The 17,740-nt window shown below is 44.2% G+C and overlaps 1 protein-coding gene across 3 annotated transcripts in view; it reads right to left on the reverse strand.

Annotated features, from left to right (window-relative positions):
- The window catches only part of LOC120515942 (zinc finger transcription factor Trps1-like), a 75,799-nt gene that overhangs the window by 23,624 nt on the left and 34,435 nt on the right, over positions 1 to 17,740 (reverse strand). For all 3 annotated transcript variants that reach the window (XM_039737330.1, XM_039737332.1, XM_039737329.1), the window contains exon 2: positions 8,086 to 9,005. In XM_039737330.1, coding sequence (XP_039593264.1) covers positions 8,086 to 9,003 — 918 coding nt within the window. In that variant the 5' untranslated portion in view covers positions 9,004 to 9,005. The remainder of the gene's footprint in view (positions 1 to 8,085; positions 9,006 to 17,740) is intronic.

Consider the following 17,740-nt stretch of genomic DNA (forward strand, 5'->3'; position numbering starts at 1 on the left):
CTGGTAAATGGATGAAAGGATGATTTTGGCATTAAAATGGGTAGACACATCTTGATGGATGGTTAAATGGGCAGGCAGATCCAGTAAAAGGAATGGATGATGGACGTGCCTGGTAAATGTATGGAAGGATAAATGGGTCCAGAAAATGGACAACTGATGGATGGATTCAGTAAATGGCACTGATACATGGATGGAAGAATAGCTTTGGCAAAGAGGATGGGTAGATAAATGTTGATGGATGGATGATTGGCTGTGTACTTTCAGTTAAAGGATGGGTAGATGGATGTGCCTGGTAACTGGATGGAAACTGGTTAACTGAGTTCAGAAAATGGATGACAGATGAATGGGTTCAGTAAATGGGTTGATGGGCATCATAAATGAACGGAAGGATGCCCTTGGCATTAAAATGGGTAGATATGTGTTGATGGATGGGAGGGTTCAGACAATGGGTTGATGTGCCTGAGAAATGGATGGAAGGATAAATGGGTTCAGAAAATAGACCATAATTGGATGGGTTCAGTAAATGGCCAGATGACACTCATAAATGGATGGAAGAAAAGCTTTGGCAAGAGGATGGGTAGACCCATGTTGATGGATGGTTAAACGGGCATGCAGGATCAGTAAAATGAGGGTAGGTGGACATTCCTGGTAAATGGAAGGATTCAGACAATGGGTTAATGGGCCTGTTAATTGGCTGGAAGGATGGCTTTGGCAAGGGAAATGGGTAGGTACATGTTGATGGATGGATGAGTGGCCATGTAGATTCAGTTAAAGAGTGGGTGAGAAGGATGAAGGAGTTAAAAAATGGAATGAAGGACAAATTGGTCAAGAATGAGAGACAGATGGTGGGTTCAGTATATGGATAGATTTACCTAACAAATGAGTGGAAAGATGGATCTCGCAAGCAGATGAATGAAAAAAAGGTTCCATCTTGTGTGTGTGATGGTTGGATGACTGAATGGGAGGACAGAAACAGCTGACTGGCAACCCCATCTCTCCATCCTTATACCAGCAAAGGGATAGAATGAAAAATGGAAAAATGGGTTGAGAAAAAAAGAAAATGATGGAAGGGAGGAAGACTTCAGTCAATCTTCAGAAAAATCATCAGAACTTGTAAATGGATGGAAGAATAAATGGGTCCAGAAAATGGATGATAGATGAATAAGTGCTTGAAGGGGGTCAGTAAATGGATGGGGGGATGATTTTTACAAATGGATGGATGGATAAGCGTGTTTGGCTAATGAATGATGGCTAGACATATGAATGGATGGATGGATTCAGTAAGTGGATGGATAGACAGGCTCTTAAAAAATGAGATTGATGGTGAGACTGAAAAATTGCTTGAAAGGACTGATGGACACTAAATTGAAGATGGATGTCAAAAGTGTTAAATAATTGATAAAAAGGCACTGCATGATAGATAGATAGATAGATAGATAGATAGATAGATAGATAGATAGATAGATAGATAGATAGATAGATAGAAATGAAAGGCACTGAAATAGATAGATAGATAGATAGATAGATAGATAGATAGATAGATAGATAGATAGATAGATAGATAGATAGATAGATAGATAGATAGATAGATGAAAGGCAATATATAATATATAGATAGATAGTGTAGTTGGCAGGATTGGATAGATAGATAGATAGATAGATAGATAGATAGATAGATAGATAGATAGATAGATAGATGAAAGGCACTATATAGATATATAGATAGATAGATAGTTGGCATAGATAGATAGATAGAAGATAGATAGATAGATAGATAGATAGATAGATAGATAGATAGATAGATAGATAGATAGATAGATAGATAGATATGAAAGGCACAATATAATGGACAGACAGTCCCTGCCTTCAGGGTGTTGGGGACGAGGCCTTGCTGGCTCCTTTCAGAGTGGTGACCTGGGGACAAGTGCTTTAAGCAGTTAAGTCACAGTCCAAGTCCCAGTTGCCTCATTTGAAGCCCTCTCTAGCGGTATGGTGACAGTAACAGAATGTCCTTATACCCCAGCTAGTATAATTTCAAGTCATTTCAGCTTTAATATAATTTCAATAGCATATACAGTGTGGTGTCATATTTTTCCCACAATGCAGGTGACTAACCCAAGATTTATTCCTATTAATTTCCAGGAGAAGGGAAAAAGAAAACCCTTCCAATTTGGTTAGCTGTGCCTCCTTTGTGTTCTCGAGCGCCAGGATGATTTATGCCAGCTCACTTTTTCCTTTTCAGGGATGTTTCAACTTTTTTTCCCAGCCTCATAAAGCTGCCCAGCAGATAGGCCTCCAGAATATTCTGTTCTCGTTTAAATGGCCGGATTTACTGCAAGTTCCGGCTGTTTTGACTGCAGTGCTTTGTGTTTTTATGGACGATCTGAAATATCAGCTTTTTTTGGGGGCACATTTCAACTTTTTTGTGTATTAACAAGAGGAGAGGATGGTTATCTCTCCATTCTGTTTTCCATTAGTACAGGGCCATGGCGACATTCACATATAATAATATATGTATAACCCTGGATGGGGTGCTCAGCCACACTCATTCATACCCAGTCAATGTCAGCTATCAACTGAAGCCACTCAAGGCCACGTCACATTACACGACTTTTCCAGTGGTTTTCAGGTTTAGTTTTCATCTACATGATCTTAGACCAGGGGTGTCCAACTCTGGTCCTGGAGGGTCGCAGTGGCTGCAGGTTTTCATTCTAACCATCTTCTTAATTAGTGAGCCATTTTTGCTGCTGATTCACTTGTTTTGCCTTTGTTTTAATTGACGTGACTCAGCCCCCCATTCATTAATGAGCAGCCAAACAATAATGAGACACAAAACAGGCCACCACATGACCAGCTCCCCTGAAAATAAAGAAAGGTGAAGGTCTCGGCCATGTTGGTCTGCTCAGGTCACCAAAACATCTTGACGGTGGTCTTAGAAAAAGCAGAAAATCAACCGTCCGCTGTGGCAGAATGAGAGCAGCCACAAGTCCTAATATTCAATAACGGCTTTAATTAACAACAAGAATCGGCTTCTCGTTAAGAAATCTGTTGGAGTGAAATTGTCTGGAGTTTGACGTTTCAGTTTAGCCGGTCATCTGTTGGTTCGTTTCACGTCTCATTTCTGTTTAATAAAGAAACGAATCAATTCAGAGGACTGAATCCTTAGAAACAGGGCCATGAAAATGAAGGGAAACGGAGTTAATTAGCAGTGAAAACTGATTAGGAAAAGGGTGAGAATGAAAATCTGCAGACACCAGGACTGGAGTCTTAGAGAGTCGGAGGCCATCGGCAAAATGCTCCAATGCTATATCCAGTCGTGTAATCTGACAAACCGAGGAACTCACCCCAACGAGTCTGCGTCTCGACTTTTCTGTAAGGGCAACCTCAGCGTGCACGAGAGCCAACAACCAATGAACGCTCATCCACAAGTACACATAGTGCCTGTAATGCAGCAATGAGGAATGAAGAATGCAGGTGTCTTGTATGTCACAACCAGAAGAGGAGCTCGTCTGTCTGACGTCTCACGTTTTACATACCGACAAAAAAAAAGCAAAGGACCGAGACTGTGGCTGAACTCGCCATACCAGTAAACCCTTCGCAGAGTGCCAGCACACTATTGGTGGTCAGGAAAAGGGGAGAACACATCTGTGCTGGAAAGTCATCACGCAGTCACATCATTTGACATGACCAGTGATAATCAGCCTAACAACATCAGCAGTTTCAAGTCTATAAGTCGTGCAATGTGATGTCTAGTGATGAGCGAGTACCAGGGTGTTCGGCTGTTCGGTCCGAACACATCACGATGTTCGTGTGCACTACCGAGCACCCGAGTATAATGTAAGTCAATGGGAGACAACCAGGCACTGCCTGCTCTGAAGAAAGGTCAGAAAGTGACAGAAACACCACCCATGTTAATCGGAGTCGTGCAGGTCTGTCAGGTGGAAGACAACATTTAACAAGCGGAGAGGTATGTACTTGCGACAAGAACAAGTTGAGTAACTTGAGAAAAAGAGAGGACTGGGCAGTCCTAGGGGTGCCAGTCGCTGAAGAGCATCATAGACATGTTCAGTGTGTTCTCCGAAAGCCCATTTTTAATGTTTTAGCGCTGCTCCTGGTCATTCGCATTCCGTGATTGTCCTCCGGATCAGTGACGTGCAGTGAGGTTCATGGCTGGTGAGGCACTGACTCCTTTAGAGCCGTCAGATTTGCAAATATATGAACCCAAAAGAGCAGCTTATTCACTATTTGATTGGCAACCAGCGTGCACATTGACTACTGGTTACGTTTCATATCTCATCAGCATTTACATTTAGAGCGACAGGAGACAGCGCATTTGATCCTCACCCTTCCGTGTGCCCTAAATTTGCCATTGCAATTCCACAATTCATACTCATTCAATACAAATGAATGAGTCACACGGCTACTGACATTACAGTGAGGGCAGTACTTACCTGCCCCTTGATTGGCTGTCTCCAACCCGCGAAACGTGTGGGGCGGAGACTCGAGCATGGCGCACGAGCACATGTGGTGCTTGTTCAAGTAGCGCCGTACTCCGAGCATAGCGATGCTCGAGCCGAACACATGTTCAGCCGAGCATGCTCGCTCATCACTAGTGATGTCAACTTTGGTTACATATTTGAGATCCTATTTGAGCAGCAGAGGTGTGGTGGATACTCACAGAATGCCCACCATCACTGATGGCTGATTAGCATATTGTGTGTGTGCCCTGTGATGGGCTGGTGGCCTGCCCAGGGTTTGTTTCCTGCCTTGTGCCCTGTTTTGGCTGGAATTGGCACCAGCAGACCCTCCGAGAACCTGTAGTTAGAATATAGTGGGTTGGATAATGGATGGATGGCTGATTACGTCTCCCAAATTGTACTGAGATTACTTTACTTTTTATCAAGTGGTAACTTTCCTTCTACGTTCCTCTCTAAATTCATGCACAGGTACGAGGATGACAACCACACGTCCTGGCAGTAGAGCCGGTCGGACCCTGTGTGTGCGTGCCAGTGGGAATGGGGGTTATCCGTTATTTGCTACTGTAACATTCTGATACCAGTACTGAGGGACGAAAGCTGGTATCGGTACCGAAGTCAAAATTCCACACTCCAGTATACAGACTTCCACTTCATTTTTGCGGGACGCGATTTACGACATACTTGACGCTCGCAGTGTTTTCATTTGCTTGGATATCGAAGACTTCTTTTGCCTCTGTAAATCGAAATCCCTGTGAGCTCAATGATCAAGAGGCTGTACGTCACAATTAACAAAAATACGAGTCAAGCTAACATAGGACGTTGTGTACTTAAGTGATGCGACCGGCCCCAGTTGCTTGCTTGATTCTCGACATTCTCCTTTGAACTCTCTGATCCATAAGCTGTTTGTTACGCTGGCAAGGTCTGGCAAAAAATGTTTTTGAGTTGAACCAGGAGATAAGACATAGTCAGGAGGCAAAAAAGGGGTCAAAACCGACAGATTAAGACATAACACGTCAGAATAGAAATGAGAGGTGAACATAACAAGCAAACTTCCAGCACCAGAGATAAGACTGTTGAGTAATTCGGTTCACAGGGCCGTCTGAATAGCATTATAGACCCCCGGGGAAAATAACGCACTAGGGCCCCTGTTTTGATAGCAAATCAGAAACATTGTAAGCCCCTATGCTCCTGGGGCCCCCAGCCAGTGCCCACACGTTAAGATGGCCCAGAGTTTCGGGAATAAATTTGTTTGACAAAATGTGGTTTTGCATCCGCAAACTCGGACAATGAGGTACTCAAAAGAAAGACCGTTTTAATCCCATTGTGCTGTAATCAGGAGGGAAGTGACGACCTTCGAGGAAACGCACTGAGCAGCGCGGGTCGTTGGCCTAATGACAGGAGAAACAAATAGTAGGAGTCCTTGAAAAACTAAAATGGTGACAAAGATGGCATAAAATAACTCACAACAAGTAAGCCGTGATTCGATAAACTGGCCTTAAAAATGACGATTCTTTGCCTTGAAAAAAAATGTAAGAGCGTTGCATTTAGTACACAAACACCTAGAAAACACAACCCAATAAGGAAGGTGTTATCATCAAAAGGATCGCCCAACACTCCTTGCTTTTTACTTTGTACCGCTATTCTCGGTAAACCCTTAAAACAATTGTGCAAAAACAAAAAAAAGCCAATGACAAGTCGTCCGGAAGATGCCAGAACTGACACACCTAGTTGTCAACAATCATGGAGCTTTTGACCTTCCTCTACTCTCTCTGTAGCGGGGATATCTAATATCAGTTTGAAGGGAAAGCTCTTCATCTAACATCTTCTGAGAAACCAAGACAAAAGTGACCAAGACAGTGGTCAGTGACATCCAGTATGATTCTGACTGTGGCTTTGGTAATTAATCGTGAATCGTTTCACAGAATCCTTCAAAAATCTAGTGCTTAAAAACAGTTCTTCTACCAAGATGAAATCTCTGAGGATCACCAAGTTGTTGACCACTATTCATAACTTGGTAGCCAATGGACCTCTGATGATCACCAAGCTACTGACCACTTTCCATAAGTTGGTAGCTAATGAATTTCTGATGATCAATGAGCTACTAACCACTTTCCATAAGTTGGTAGCCAATGAATTTCTGATGATCAATGAGCTATTAACCACTTTCTATAACTTGGTAGCCAATGGACCTCTGGTGATCACTAAGCTACTGACCACTTTCCATATCTTTGGTAGCTAATGAATTTCTGATGATCAATGAGCTACTAACCACTTTCTATAAGTTGGTATCCAATGAATTTCTGATGCTCACCAAGCTACTGACCACTTTCCATAACATGGTAGCCAAATGGCTCAAAAGGCAACTGTCACAAGAAGAACCTTAACATTATGTTAGCCATACCAGCACCACCTTCCAGGACACTCGAGTGCCAGAGATGTAAAAGCAGCCACACTCAAGGGTACTTGTCTGAAAGAACCAGAAGATGACACGTAGACACAATAACAAATGCAAGTCAAAACCTCAGAAGTCAAACAGGATGATTATCAAAACCACAACTCTAACCTAAATGAAGTAGAAAGATTCCCTGTGTTGGCTCAAAAACTACATTTTGTCAATAAAGAACAGAGAAGTATTTTTGTAGATTTGTATGTACAGGGTCTCGTAACATATGGCTTGAGGAGCCAGCTTTCAAAGTGCTGATGGAGTGACGTCACAACGCATAACTTCTGAGAGACGCGCACCAAACAACACTATAACATGATGGCATCCGTTTCCATATCCTCCTGTCCTTGACATCTCATTCTGATACACTCATCACCCACATGTCCTCTCTCACCACATCCATAAACCTTCTCTTAGGCCTTCATCTCCTCCTCCTCCCTGACAGCTCTATCCTTAGTACCCTTCTCTCATTGTACCCAGCATCTCTCCTCTGCACTTGTCCAAACCAACACAATCTCGCCTCTCTAACTTTGTCTCCCAACTGTTCCACCTGAGCTGACCCTTTAATGTCCTCATTCCTAATCCTGTCCATCCTTGTCACACCCAATGCAAATCTTAGCATCTTTAACTAATAATAAATAGATTAAATAATGTGATGGCAACATTGTCACAGAATGGCAGTGCCCTGGGGCTAATCTAAGAGGCAGGTCTTCGGGATGTGAAAGAAGACCTCATGCACATGGGGAGAACACACAGAATTCCAGAGGCAGAAATAGACACCAAATCTCCTGAAGTATGAAGAAGCGATTCTGCCACTTAGAGAAGATCATAGCCAATTTCAACCAATCCAAAAGTTATAAATTAACCTGGGGGGCATGTCGTAGGGGCACAGGATGAATCAGAGGGCCTAAACATGGAGAGATCCTGCAAACCCCACACAGAGAGGAAACACACTAAAGGTTTCAAGCAGGCAGTGCTAAGCAGTGTGTCACCATGCCACCCACTGACCAGACTCATTTAGTGTCCCCAAGTGGCAGGTCTTTGGAGTGTGAACATGTGGAGAACATGGAAATGCCACACAGACCCATTCAGAGAGGTATTCACCACTGGGTTGAAAGTACCATGAGAAGATGCCTACACCTGTGTTGGTGTTCATACACTGACCTGTATGTCGTACGTGCCGTTGAGTACCATGGGCCGCTGAGAGCCAAAGTCCTGAAGCACCCCGCTCAGCGCGCTGTGGTTCAGCTTTTGAAAGTCTTTGGATTGGGAGAACTGTACCATGTTGTGGAGGGCCAAGATCTTGGTGTCCAGCTCGGCATCCTGCCGGGTGCGGTTGTGCAAACCCAGGTGATACTTGCGGAAGTGCTTGATTAGGTCCGTGGGGTCGTTGCCATAGTAACCGTACCCACAGATGTTGCACTTGAAGTCCTGCAGCTTCGGAGACACGGGTGGCACCTCGTCGGGCATGCTGTTGTTCCAAGTGTCTGCTTTCGATTTGTCCGCAGCCTGCTCTGAAGGCACTGGGGGGCTGGGCGAGGTCCCGGGGGCATCCAGGGCCAGGCCTTCGTGCTCGGACGGAGCACCTTGAACTTGCGAGGTCCTGCCCGTGGCGGCCGCCGGCGACATCTGCCTCCCTTCTTTCGTCTCCGAGAGGTCTCCAGAAGGGGCGCAGGCCCCGTTTTCTTCATCATCTGGATCCGATCTCGTCGGAGACTTGAGCCGTTCGCAGGCTCCCCCGGCAGATGCAGATGAGAGAGCCGGCATATTTCTGTCTGTCACCTCATCATGGGGGAAGGATGGAACATTTCCTCCCTTTTTGTGGCTTTCATAATTGAAGCCAGGTTTCTCGCTCGGTGCCGGGCTTTTCAAGTCTCTTTTGATGCTAGGAGAGGGCTCGGCGACATGAGGGTTCTGATCCTCCTTCTTGTCAGGCTCTAGGATGTCTCCATGACTGACGACGTCTTGCATGGGCTCTGCCGGTTGGTCTGGGTTGGAGTCCTGGTGTTCCGTACCTGCCGATTCTGATGCTCCACCTTCACCGCCAAAGTTTCTCAGAGGGAGATTCTTTTTACGGACCATATCTGTGAGGAAGACAAGGGAGAGATGATGAATGAGGTGTAGCCTTGCGGCATGCAACATGCGTTTTTAATTTACACGCAGATCGACGGCGGCAAAAATGACCGTCGTGTGGACAATAGCAAAAACGAGTCAACAATTGCCACTCTCTTTTAGGTTTAAAGATCTTAGAATTGAACATTATCACCCCAAACATAGCAGTCCTCTGCAGCCTCATTAACTCATCTCGCTGATGGGCCAATTTACACCACTGATTTATTTATTCATTTTTATGAAGCTGTAAAATCCATTTAGAGGGCCTGCAGCACTGGTCACAAGGCAGCAGCCGACACCGGACAGGTTGCCAATGCATTGCAGACGTGCTTACCAAGATGTCTCGCGGACATGCAAGGACACGGGAACAGTCTGGAAACGTCAAACAAGCAGAATAGAATAGAATTTGGAGCAGATTCTGAGAAGACCAGCGTGGAGAAACTGGAGAAGAACCTCCATTTTGTCAGAGGAAGACTGCAGAGCTATGAAGGGGCACAATTAACCACTCCACCACTGGAGGACACAGGGAAACCCTCAGGGCCAGAAATTGAACCCAATTGCCAGGTATTCTGGCGTCCTCTCACATTCCAGACAGGTGAGTGTTAGAAAGATTTCAGTGTGCCCATGAAGCTGCCCTGTGATGGACTGGTATCCCATGCAGGGTTGGTTCTTGCCTTGTGCCCAGTGCTATAAGAACAGGCACCAGTTTCATACTCCCCAAATAAAATTAAGCATTCTCCATTTTTATGCAAAGAAAGCAATGAGAAACCTGATCTCGTGTCAACACCTTATGACATCTGGCTATAAATAGTGTACATATTCATATTGCAATGATTAATGTTTCTTATCATGGCAAACTATCAGCAGGGTGCTAAATTCAGTCACATCTTAATAAACGTAAAGTACCATCCCATTTCATAAAATGAGCCACACCCCTTTCTATGCTAATGCAGTGATATGCACCAACTTTTATGTAAGTCATTTGATCTGTAGTGCCCCTTTAATGCTAATGATGCCATCTACAAGATTTTTAAGTAAATCACATGATTTAAATAAAATAGTGCCACATTTTTATGTTAATGATGCAGTCTGGATAAACAAATGCTCCTTTTTAAGTTAATAATGCAATTTACATAAAGTAACACACCCTTTAGGCTAACATTATGGGATCCAAGAAAATGCCCCAATTTTATACAAATTATGTGATCTCCATAACATAACTACATCCCCCCCCCAAAAAAAATTATGGGAACAATGTGATCTGCCAGATGTTACACCATTTTTATGCAAATCAAGTGATCTGCACAAAGGCATGCCCCTTTTTATGTTAATGATGTTTCTGCATAACACAACATGGTAATGATGTGATCTTCAAGTACTTACATACAAGTTATTACATTATGATGCGCCACCTTTTTATGATTTGCATAAAGCAACACCCCGTTATGCTAATTAGATGATTGAAACCAATGTTAATATAAATGATCTGCATAAAGTTTTGACAATTTTCATAATGATTTGCAACACCTATTTTATGCTAATGATGCTACAAGTACTTGCAATCATGTGCTTTGCATTAGGGCAGTGACTTTTTATTAAGCAAAAGAAGTTCCACCAATCATGTTAATGATGAGATCTGCATAAAGCAGTCCCCCTTTTATGTTAATGATATGATTTGCATAAAATGACACACACACCCTTTAAAGTAGTGATACAATATGCAAGAAGTCTCTGCGATTTTTATGCAAATCCTGTGACCTGCACAACGTTGTGACCTGTTTTTATGCAAATGTTGTGATCGGCACAAAGCAGCAACAATTTCATGTAACTAATGTGATTTGCATATGTAACACCCACTGTAATACTAATGATGTCATCTACATAAAGTTTCATAATTTTCTATGTAAATGATTTGATCTGAATTATACAGTGTCCCTTTAAATGATAATGGTGTGATTTGCATAAAACCACACCCCTTTATGCTAATGATGTGATCTTCACCAATGTCAATATAAATGATGCGATCTAAATAAAGTACAAAAAGTATCAGCCATTTTTAGGTTAACAATGGGATCTGCATAAAGGGAACCTCCTGTCGTGCTGATGATTGCTCAGATTTTTATGATCTGATAAGGATAAAGTAGTGCACTGTTTTAATATGAATTACCTAACCTACGCAAAATGGCACCCCTTTAATGCAAATAATGTGATTGGTAAGAGGCTGCACCAGTCTTTCTGTAAACTACGTTTCTGAATTTTTCTGTGAAAGATCTAAAAAGCCCCTTCCTCCTGTTTAGCATAAAGCACCACCAGATCTCATTGAAATAAGAAGCTCCACTTCTCTGTTAATTATTGTTTTCTGCATAGAAGATGGCACAATATCAAAAGGCCTCCACTTTCATCTCGTTCTCAATTTGCATTGAGCAATTCTCATCCTAGATTACTTACCAAAATGTCTGCTTCATTGGCGGCTCATCCTGACCTAAAACATTACTTGTGAGCCACGTCTGAAGCCCACGTCACACTAGGCGACCTTGTCACCGGTTTTCAATCACAGCCTTCATTTACATAATCTTAGCCAGTCAGAGGCAGTTGGCGGCTCTTCCCATGAAGATGATTGCCTAATGATTGAGACTAACTAGTCTACGATTTGCTCCAATAACATCGAGTCGGAGGGGTGGGCTGTGAACGCAGGAGCATCGACAATCAATGAATGTTCATTTGGAAGTTCAATGCATAGAATAAGGAATACACGTGTTTTGAACCTCACAAACAGAAGAGAAGCTCATCTGTCTGATGTCTCGTGTTTTACATACTAAAACATGGAAAGACAAAAAAAACAACAGGGTGGAGACTGCAGCTGAACGCACCTGGGCGATTAACTCTTTGCACGGTGCCAGCCAGTCATATAGTCTGACAAACCCAGAGACTCACTGCAAATAGTATGTGACCCGCCTCAACAAAACCAAGCAGCTTCATTTAGGGCGGGCTATGTGTGCACGAGAGCTGACGACCAATGAACGCTCATACTGAAGTGCCTACAATGCAGGTGTTTTGGACCTCACAAACAGAAGAGAAGTTCGTCTGTCTGATGTCTCGTGTTTTACGTACTAAAACATGGAAAGACAAAAAAACAACAGGGCGGAGACTGCAGCTGAACGCACCTGGGCGATTAACTCTTTGCACGGCCCCGGTCAATCATATAGTCTTACGCACCCAGAGACTCACTGTAAGTAGTACGCGACCAGCCAAAACCAAGCAGCTTCATTTAGGACAGGCTCTATGTGCACGAGACCTGACAACCAATGAACGCTCATCCTGAAGTACCTAGGGGTCTGAGTTGCCTCGAAAGCCTGCATATTGTAATCATTTTAGTTAGCCAATAAAAGGTGTCATTTAGCTTGACTTCTCACTAAGACCTCACGAACAGAAGGGAAGCTCGTCTGTCTGATGTCTCATATGTTACATACCATAACAGAATGAAGAACACAATCACTGCAGCTGTTAATCCTTCGTACAGCACCAAGGCCGCCGGGCAGCATGCTATTGGATGTTAGAAAAAGGGGCAAATCCGACTGTGCTGGAAGATCATTTGATAAATGTGACATGGGCTTCGATTGTCAGTTGTGTAATCAGACATTGTGCGGCAACGGGATAAGCAAATGTGACAAAATGTTGCATAACGTGACATCGGCTAAACAGAGCAGCGCATTTCACAGGGCCTCCATAGTGGACTCTTATCTAGCTGGTGTGAAAACCATCAGCCTCCAGTGATGCAGACACGAGGGTAAGTAAAAAAAAATCCAAAAAAAAGCGGATCCAAAACTGGGACAGGGTCATAAGCATAAAGTGACAGAAAACCAAAAAAGGGCAAAAACTAATTCTGAGTCCAAAAAACAAGTCAAGGCTCAAAACCCTAGAAATCTAAACACAGCAAAGAAGAAGACAAGGCAAGGTGAGGGTCCGGGTGGCATGGTGAAGGAAGGGCAGGGTAATGAGGGCCCACCGTGCACCTTCACTTGGCCAAGTGCAGTCTGAGTCGGGTGCAAGAACTCACCCAGTACACCAGAAAGGATTTCCTTAACCCCAGTCATCCAAGACATCAGCATGGACCAGTGGACCAAATTACGAGAGTTCCCCCAGTAGGCCGCCACATAAGAAAGTAACATGTCCTTAATTGCATGGTATTTATGATTCCTAAATCAACTGTTATTTTTCAGCTAAATGAGATTGCAGTTTAAGTGCATATTTCATCCCGGGACGTAGCCATTACTGTAGATATTTTGCTGGTTAATAATGCCATTAGTCAAACAGTGGGGGCAGCTGTTTAGAAGCTCGTCTAACAAACGTGACTTGCTGACCCTCGGTATTCTAAATCATTAGCACCAGTAGAACGTTTACTACCACGGTGACCTTTACTACCGAGACGCTGACAGATATTTCACTTGGGACCCCAGGCGCCTTTAGTGCTTTTGGTGCATTTTGTAGGCCCAAGCCCTACTATCTTTACTCCTACAAAGTTTATTGTCAGTGATCACACTATTAATATGGGAAGCAGCTTAATCGAAAAAAAAAAAGATTGTGCTTTTGGAAATTGGGCACCGGGTTGACATTTTAATTAAAGGAACAAAACGAAAAAAAAAAAGAGGTAGCAATCCCTGCTGGCTTTAGAATTGGAATTAAAATCCACTAGGAGAAGTCGTGTCGTTGTTTTTTAACGTGACAGTCAAATTTGGGTAATGAAAAAGCTCATTAAAGACGAAGCCCCCGTTTTATAAAGAAGGAGACTCCTGTTCGAAAGAGTGCCGTGGCAAAACGCAGCAGATGTGAACTTCTTCTCATTTCAGCTCGAAGCATCGGTGATCATAAAGCAGAAATCATGCATTTGTTGTAGCATCACGGAGAAACGACTCGAGACATTTTGATGAAGTTTCAGAAGTTGTGGTATAAGATGGGGGAATATGTAGGACAAAACTCAATAAAGGTATTGTGAAAATCTTAACCCTTAAATCTCCACAAACTTGGCCCCCCGGTTGCCAAATATTTTTTGCTGTACTTTTTAAGGAAATGTCACAATTTACCAAGAAAAAGTGAAAATTTAATGAAACAAATATTTTTTTCATGCGAAGAGCATCACAATTACTGCATCGTTGTAAAAACTATAAAAAACTACTGCAACAATCTATTATTATATGTACAAGATGCAACTGATGGCATCGATCAAATTGAGTAAATCACCGACTCTGCCAGGCTAATCTAGTGCAGTGGCTCAATCCCAGGGACAGTGAGGCTGATTCACTAGAGGGCGCCAGTGGTCACAATCTGGCTGCTCAACGAATATACGGCACAGACTGATCAGCTCCAGCGTGCTGGCAAATTTCACTGGGAACCAACTATAGCCAATTGCAGCAGTTTAAGGGTTAACATACGGTGGACTCACAAAGACCTCTCACTTTCTGCACACTTTATTACATCTACATATCTGACTGGCTCCTTCATCCCAGGTGACTTACAACAATTGGTTCCATTTCTTTTCTGTTTCCAGTTGGAGCACAGACAGGTAAAGTGACTTGTTCGGGGTCACACACTGGTGTCAGAAGTGGGATCTGAACACACATCCTCAATCCAAAGCCTTCACCTCTAACACCACATTGCCTGCCATTTCATATTAAAATGAATTATTTGTGGCAAGTCGACCAAAGCGTCGTCTCTTCTCTAAGATGTCATCTCACAGCGCCGACGTGGATTCGTTTCAAGTCTAATCTGGCGATGGCATCAGGAGGGTCAAACCCAAAAGATGATAGTTTCATACTATAAAAGCCTTCTACTATCCATTTTCTGACCCGATTATCCAGCTCAGTATTATTGGAAACAGGGGTACCCTATGACAAGAATATTCAGCACAACCTGGGATGTGGTACCCATCCCAACACGGAGCACAGTCACTTACAGTGGGTGAATTTTGAGTCACCAGCTAACTAGTCTCGCTGGGCCAGATGGGATTCTGAAGTTGATCCCAATCGAAGATCTCTGGACAGACAATGAAAAGAGCTGTCTGTCGCCATTCTCCGTCCAATGGGAAGTCCCAATCACATAAAAGCAATAATGGTATGTGGGTTGGAGTGTGCAGGGCTCCCCTGTGAGGTCCCGGTCCTGCCAAAGCAGGTACGTTCGTTTTGTGATGATCACAAAACAGACAGTTTTGCACAACAGCAATAGCGAGCAATGAGGGAATGTGGTTTTGTGATGGAAAGCTGGCATTTACCGTACTATTTTAAAAGTTGAGTTTTCCAGGAGTTTTCCAATACCGATATGCCACGCAACTTAAATCCCAGTTAAATTTCTTCAGGCACCAACCTTGCTTCATGGTTATTTCTGTATTCTGTCGAATGAGCGAGTTGCTCACGGAGTCCCAAATGAGGCACATGACCTGCTTTGTGAGGGAGCGTCAGTTACGGCACTACAGCCATGTGGCGTGATTACCCGAGGGTGATCCAGCTCATTGTTAAGGATCTGAGTGACTGGACCAGGCCAAGAGGATTCCTATGTAACACTTGGTTGTGGCTGATAGGTGGGTGGGATTGGGCCACATGTCTGTCTATGGGATTGCCAACCAGGATCCCGAGCTGTTTTGTTGTGTGGTGATGTGCTATACCAGTGCATGCTCCCTAACCTGTCCCTGACTTAACTGTAATATGACAGTAATTGTAATGTACGGTACACACACACACACACACACACACAAGTATACACATTATACATACGGCGAATTCACAAGTCTTCAGACCACTTCACTTTTTTCACGTTGCAGCCAAATCATTTCAACTCATTTTTTCGCCTTGTCAAGCAACGCTCAATACTGTATGTAGAATGACAAAGTGGAAACACAATTGTAGAATTTTTTGCAGATTCATTAAAACTAAGCAACTGACAGACCACAACAACACAAGAATTTGAGCCTGTTGCTCAGCGACTTGAGTTGTGGCATCCCATTCTGTTGAAGATGGTTGAGATGTTTCCACACCTTGTCTGGAATCCACCACCTGTGGTCAATTCAGTTGATTGGACCGATTAGGGAAAGACATGCACATTTGTCTATAGAGGGTCCACTGGTGAAGAAAAACCAAGCCAGGAGCATGAAGGAACAGCCAGGACAGGATTGTGGGGAAGGTGACAAAAAATGTCTGCAGCACTGAAGGCTGCCAAGAGCAAATGTGGCCTCCAATAATTCTTAAATGGAAGAGAATTAGAGCAACCGAAACACTTCCTAGAGCCAACTGAGGAAAGGGCCTTGATGACCAAGAACCTAATGGTCACTCTGGCTGAGCTCTAGAGATCCAACTGTATGTGGAAATGAGAGAAACTTCCAGAAGGACGACCGTCACTGCAACACTCCGCCGATCTCTTCTCTATGACATGGTGGACAGACAGAACTCTCTCTGTCACACAATGAGGCCATTTTGGATTTTGCAAAATGGCTCCTAAAAGGCTCTCAGACTGTGAGGAAGTAGACTCTCTGGTCTGATGAACCCAAAGTTAGCCTCACACCTGGAGGAAACCAGACACTGCTCATCACCTGTGCAGTGCCATTCCAACAGTTGTGGCGTACGGCCGGGGCGCCGCTACTCTAGAAGGACCGTGGGAGGGAGCGAATCCAGAGCACTACCTCCCCTGGAGCGCCGGGTGGCAGCCCCCCTGGCCTCAGTCTCACGCAGGGCTCCATGGGAGTTGGAGTTTGTTGCAGTCCCTTTGGGTTCCATGGGGGCCACTGGGGGGTGCTGCAGCTGCTGCTGATCCCACACCCAGAAGTGCTGCCGGAAAATGGTCAACAAGCACCTGGAGCACTTCCGGGTGCCTTATAAAAGGAGCCAGGTGGGAAAGGGCGAAGCTTGTCAGGAGGAATGGAGGAGGAAATAAGAAAGAAAGAAAGAAGACATTTGTGTTGTGCTGTACTTGGGGACTGTGTTGTGCTTGTGGGAAACGGGGGGAAGCGTTTCCCACGGATTAAAACAAAGCCAAAATAAAGGCGTGTGTTTGCACTCGTGTCCAACATCTGTCTGTGTCGGGGTCGGGGCAGCTCGTGTGCCCCACCTGGTGGTCCACATAGTGAAGTACGGTGGAGGCAGCAACAGGAACTGGGAAGCTAGACCAAGCTGAGGGAAAGCTGAACAGAGAAAAGCACAGAGATGCCCTTAATGTAAAGCTTCTCCAGTGCGCTGTGGACCCCAGACCAGGATGAAGGTTCGCCTTCCAACAGGACAATGCAAACACAACACGGGACAACTCTGTGAAAGTTCATGAGTGGCCCAGCCAGAGCCTGCACTTGAACCCAATCAAACACCTCTGGAGAGACATGAAAATGGCCGTCCGTCCAGCGGTCTCCACCCAACCTGGCAGAGCTTGAGAGGATCTGCAGAGAGGAATGGCAGTAAGCCCCCCAATTTCAGGTGTGGGAAGCTTGTTGCCTCAAACCCAAAAAGATTCTTGGCTGGAATTGCAATCACAACGAAGTAATGAGAAGAAGTCAAGCAAAAGGACCAACTAAAAAGATGACAACATGCGAGCTTCCGAGGCCACTTCTTCAGGTAAGATTGAAATATAAGGGGCCGGAGTCACCTCGAAAGCTTGCATATCTTTTAAGTTGGCCAATTAAAGGGGTCCCTTTGCTTGACATTTCACTACATCCATAACGGCTAATGGGGTACAA

Source organism: Polypterus senegalus, chromosome 15 (genome assembly GCF_016835505.1).
Source record: "Polypterus senegalus isolate Bchr_013 chromosome 15, ASM1683550v1, whole genome shotgun sequence".
Lineage (NCBI taxonomy): Eukaryota > Metazoa > Chordata > Cladistia > Polypteriformes > Polypteridae > Polypterus > Polypterus senegalus.